Genomic DNA, 5,469 nt, shown 5'->3' with positions numbered 1-5,469 from the left:
AGGATGTGAACAAAAGGATACACTAGATTATCAAGATACATATAGTCCAGTGATTGGACAAAATGCTTTAAGAAGTATTTTTGCAATAGCAACGGCTAAAGAATATAATTTAATAACTTTTGATGTTACAACAGCATTCTTGTACGGAGAGTTAGAAGACGAAGTCTTTATGTATCCTCCAGAGGGTTACAATTACAAAAGAAAACTTCTCAAGCTTAAAAAGGCACTATATGGATTAAAACAAGCGTCGTTGAGGTGGAATATTAGGTTCACAAATTTCTTGAAAAAGAATGGTTTTGTACCTACGTGTAGTGAACAGTGTATTTTCAAAAGAACTGATGTTGACATGATCCTGAGTATTTATGTAGATGACGGACTTTTAATTGCAAGTGATACCCATCAAATGGATTTATTCTTAAAACGATTAACTGAAGAATTTAAAGTAAAAATCAATAGAAATACAAGATCTTATGTTGGGCTTGAAATATGTAAAACAGAAAACACTTTGTTTTTAAGTCAAAGAACTTATATTAATAAATTACTTGAACAAAGTGGTATGGAATACGCTAAACCGGTTAAAGTTCCTATACTTAAGGGAGAGCAAGCAAAAACAGCACTTAAAAGAAAAAACTTTCCTTACAGAGAGATGGTAGGAAGTTTGTTATATGCTTCAACAAAAACGAGACCGGATTTGACATACAGCGTGAATTATGCGAGTAGATCTGTGGAAAATCCATTAGAAGAGAATGTTAATGACGTAAAACATATATTAAAATATTTGAGAGGAAATATAGATCACTGTATAAGCTTTGAAAAGAATGGAAATACTAAAGTGCTTGAAGCTTTTTCAGATGCAGACTTTGCTGGAGACATTGAAACAACGAGAAGTACAACTGGCTATATCATATTTTTTGCTGGTGGATCAATTAGTTGGTGTTCAAGAAAACAACCAATAATTGCACAATCAACTACTGAAGCTGAATATGTGGCAGCGGCGGAATGTTGCAAAGAATTGATCTATCTTAAGTCACTACTTGAAGAATTGTTGCATAATGAAATTAAAATTAATATGTATATGGATAGTCAGAGCGCGATAATGTTAATAAAGAATGGAGTAGTAAACAGAAGAAGTAAGCATATTGAAGTTAAATTCAGATATATACATGAGCTTGTAAAGGAAAAGATTATAGAACTTAAGTATTGTCCAACAATTGAAATGTTAGCAGATATATTTACAAAACCTTTAAATAAAACTAAGTTTACTTATCTTAAGGATAAAATAATGAATAAACTTGATTGAATTAAGGGAGAGTGTTAAAAATAATAATTGCTTTCAAGTTTGTTCATTATCATTTAAGTGATTAGATTTATTCTAAATGACTAGAGTTTATTAATTACTAGAATTTAAATGACTAGAGTTATTTGATTTGAGAAGTTGGTGATGAAACAGGTATAAAGAGATACTCGATGTCGAAACACTAGAATGTTTATATTCGTATAATTTTTTGTTTCGACCTTACTCTTTTTCCTGCGATCATGGTGAGCTCATCATCGCTGAACGATATTTGTAATATTCGTAATATTTAACTATTTGATAAGTAAGATCTTGAGCGATATACGGATGATTGAGGTAACAGATTGATTATTAATGTAAATGTGTAATATCAGATATTATCAGATATTGTTATATATTCTATATTTCTAATCAGAGTAGTATGCGATATATGTCTGATGCAAATCAACTATTTTAGCATTAGTTTGATTGTGTTCAAAACATTATATTAAAGTCAGTTACAATAAACTTTGTATTGTTTAAAACTAAAACGTCTACCTAAAGTGAATATATAGAAACTAGTTACGATACTATTTTTTAACACCATGTCTTAAAATAATTGATCCCGGCGACTAAAGAGGTTAGACAATGATTTCGTTCCGGTACCGAAATATTACAGAGTTGCAAGTAAACATTGCTACATGGAACATATATTATTTACTGACCTATTCAATGAAGATCACTGATGACGAAAATATGAAATGAAACTGTAATATGAAACGAAAACTGTAGAAAGCGTAGGGCATAGAAACGCAACAAATCCTGACGTCACTTTTTACTGGCGAGAATGGGAACACTTCTCCAGTCAGTAAGATGACGTCACTCTAGTAATATTATTTTACTGACTGATAAAGGGACTATGGGAAGACAGCCATTGTCAACTTTATAACGCTTAATCTCGGTTCGCGAAGCAGAGCGACACTTTTCTGCCAGATTCTTTCGTTTCATGCAAAACCACATCAATTGAGTGTATTTTTATCAAAAGTTAAGGTGAAGGAATCCAATTTTATTCGGACTGGTCGCAATCGAAAGATACCGATGACATTATATAATAAAAGTGTTTTCAGATTTTTCATTGTGCTTTTAAATTCTGAGTAATTTTAATCTAAAGTTTCAAGATGTGAAAACTCGAGATAAAGCTAGTGGTAGCGTCGTGAATTTGACATCGACATGAACATATACACGCATCAAGTATCATGTCATCATGTCAAACGGTTATATTTTTATTTTATGCACTTGGCGTCGCGACGCTACCGCGTTTTTTTTTGTGACGTGACGTTTTTCGTCCGTCACTTTGTCGACAAATACAAACTTACGGATCCTGCCCTCTCCCGGCTCAGGGGAGGGCGAGCGTATTTGCGTGCGGGCGCGGTCAAGCGCCGCGAAGTTTACGGAAAATTGTTGTATTTATTTTATGATATTTTTCTTTTGTGAGTATTCTTATTAGCGATAGACGTGTTGACGCATGCGCAGGATCATTATAAATTTTAGGGTCCACTTTATACAAGCTTGTATTAAGGGAGTCTAGTAGTATATATAGAAGTCTGTGTCTGTCTCACCCGATTGCCGGAGCAGAAGAAGAACTGAGAAGAAGATTGTCGGAGGCGACGAGCGGAATACTTTCGGAGGCAGGGAAACGCAGGTCGTATAATTACTGTCATTCTGCGTATGCGTCCTCTATTTGCGCCCTCTTCATGCCGATCACTTTTGCAGAGGCCAGTGAGAGAATGCGAGATGTGAGGAGAATCTCCCGAAGTTTAGATCCAGAGAGTCCGCGAGGGCGAGGAACAACAATTAGAGAAAAGGAAACGGGCGCGATGCGACAGACTCAAGGTGCAGTCCCATGGAGCGTATCGCGCGTATCGAAAATCTGACCAATTGCGGACGTTCCGCTATTTTCAATACGCCGTCGTTCCGCCGGATTCATTATTGTAGCGTAATACGCGCCGAATATGAAAAAGTAGTGTAATGGCAGCCCTCGAGATGTGATATGCGCGTAGAATCGTAAGATTGTGTCGAATGTTCCATCATTTTTAGCAAGCGTTGCTAATTTCGATTGTGCCTTGTACGACTGGCCACGTTTACCTCGTCAACGAGGACCTGGGCCATAAACTTAGAGAAGAAGAAGAAACTTGTGTGTGTGATTTGAAATAAAGAAGACAGCGAATATCTGAAAGTTTTTTCTTCGATCGTTGGTAAATATGCTTGATTCATCGATATTTCGTTATTTTGAGCAGTTGAAGCAATAATATACATATAATTTGTGCAATTATCTTGCTGATAATATTGTTGTGAGTTCTCTAAAATATTGAATTGTAACGGTAAAATATATTTTGTAACTAGATTCCTTTCCGTTTTTGCTGAATGGGACGGGTAGAGAAAACTGTCACGGAACGGAACTGGTACGGAATGCTCAATTCTAGTGAGATACCCGATCCGTCATTCCGATCCGTGCTTAATAGGACGGCACCCTTAGGGTGCAGTCCCATGGAGCGTATCGCGCGTATCGCGGATCGCGCGTATCGAAAATCTGACCAATTGCGGACGTTCCGCTATTTTCAATACGCCGTCGTTCCGCCGGATTCATTATTGTAGCGTAATACGCGCCGAATATGAAAAAGTAGTGTAATGGCAGCCCTCGAGATGTGATATGCGCGTAGAATCGTAAGATTGTGTCGAATGTTCCATCATTTTTAGCAAGCGTTGCTAATTTCGATTGTGCCTTGTACGACTGGCCACGTTTACCTCGTCAACGAGGACCTGGGCCATAAACTTAGAGAAGAAGAAGAAACTTGTGTGTGTGATTTGAAATAAAGAAGACAGCGAGTATCTGAAAGTTTTTTTTTTTTAAATAGTGATCAACATGAACAATAACGAAGATATAAATCCTGTAAGTATTTATTTAATATTTTTAAATGTTTGTATTTACATTGTGCTTCATAATAATACTTTGAGGTTAGTTTAAAATTTGATGAAGCATATTTCTTTAATTTGCATTGATTATTTCGGTTTAATATAAATAGGAATATATTTTATTATGAATTACAAATTATCATGTTTATTATTCTATTTTCTTCTTACAGCCAATAAAATGTGGATATTGTGGGTGGTTACTTAATGGATTAATGAATGTTAGCTTGCTACAACATGATTGCTTGAAACATTATAATGAGGAAAAACATTTTTTACATGTTGATGACAACAATGTTGCGTCTATTAGTAAGTATCTAAAACCAATAATTATTTGTAATAATCAAATTCTATGGTAAATGCACATAATACACACTGGTTAAAAGTTTTACTATCTATTTTATTAGTAATTTATTAATGTAAGTCAATTGTACATATAATTAAAATGAATTAATATCCACTCAAATAAATTTCAAAAATTACACATTATATAATTATTTATATGTATATTCATACATATTTCATGTTTACAGTTGAAAAAGATCAATCAACAAACATTCAAACAAGCAATAATAATATTAGTGATTATAATGAAGCACTTGTTAATGCTGTGTACTCTAGACCTGCATTATACGACCATCGTATACCAATAAAAGAAAGGACAAGTCTAAAAAAAAAGGCATTATGGAAAGAAGTCGCAAATTTAATGGGAGGTAATTTTTACAAGTACTTAATATAGGTATATAGTATATTAAATGTTAAATATCATAGAACCGTACTTGTGAGAACACAACCAATAAGAAATATGATATTAAAAGCCTATATCAGTCAAAGCTAGATCTTCGTTGCTTAAATAATTCAAGGCTTTGTAAAAATATTACACAATCTTTTTCTTTTAAACAAATATATATATTGCGTTAAGTATAATATATTTTCCCTTTTAAAAATTAATTCCAATTTTTTATTTTTTAAATACTAAAGAAAATGAAAATATAGAATTCGTCCAAAAACGCTGGAAACAACTTCGCGACAGTTATGTTAAAGCGAAAAAAAGAGAAAACGCATACATACCAAGTGGGTCTTCTGGAAGTGCAAAAAATGACAAGATATCTTTTACTTTGTACAGCGAGATGAAATTTTTAGATGACGTAACAGGAAAGTCGCTGTAAGTATTTTTTGTAAACAGCTTTTTTCAAATAAACATCAAACATCATCTGTTGAATGTC

General features: G+C 33.8%; 1 protein-coding gene across 1 annotated transcript in view; it reads left to right on the top strand.

Annotated features, from left to right (window-relative positions):
* Positions 1-4,196: 4,196 nt before the first annotated feature.
* LOC108779967 (uncharacterized) overlaps positions 4,197-5,469 on the top strand; it is a 2,779-nt gene continuing 1,506 nt past the window's right edge. Inside the window, exons 1-4 of the mRNA XM_018547542.1 lie at positions 4,197-4,223; positions 4,417-4,552; positions 4,777-4,956; positions 5,240-5,408. Of these exons, the coding sequence (XP_018403044.1) occupies positions 4,197-4,223; positions 4,417-4,552; positions 4,777-4,956; positions 5,240-5,408 (512 nt within the window). The remainder of the gene's footprint in view (positions 4,224-4,416; positions 4,553-4,776; positions 4,957-5,239; positions 5,409-5,469) is intronic.

Source organism: Cyphomyrmex costatus, unplaced genomic scaffold (genome assembly GCF_001594065.2).
Source record: "Cyphomyrmex costatus isolate MS0001 unplaced genomic scaffold, Ccosl1.0 scaffold652, whole genome shotgun sequence".
Lineage (NCBI taxonomy): Eukaryota > Metazoa > Arthropoda > Insecta > Hymenoptera > Formicidae > Cyphomyrmex > Cyphomyrmex costatus.
Note: the sequence above shows the minus strand (reverse complement) of the source record. Positions and strands in the feature narration are given on the sequence as shown.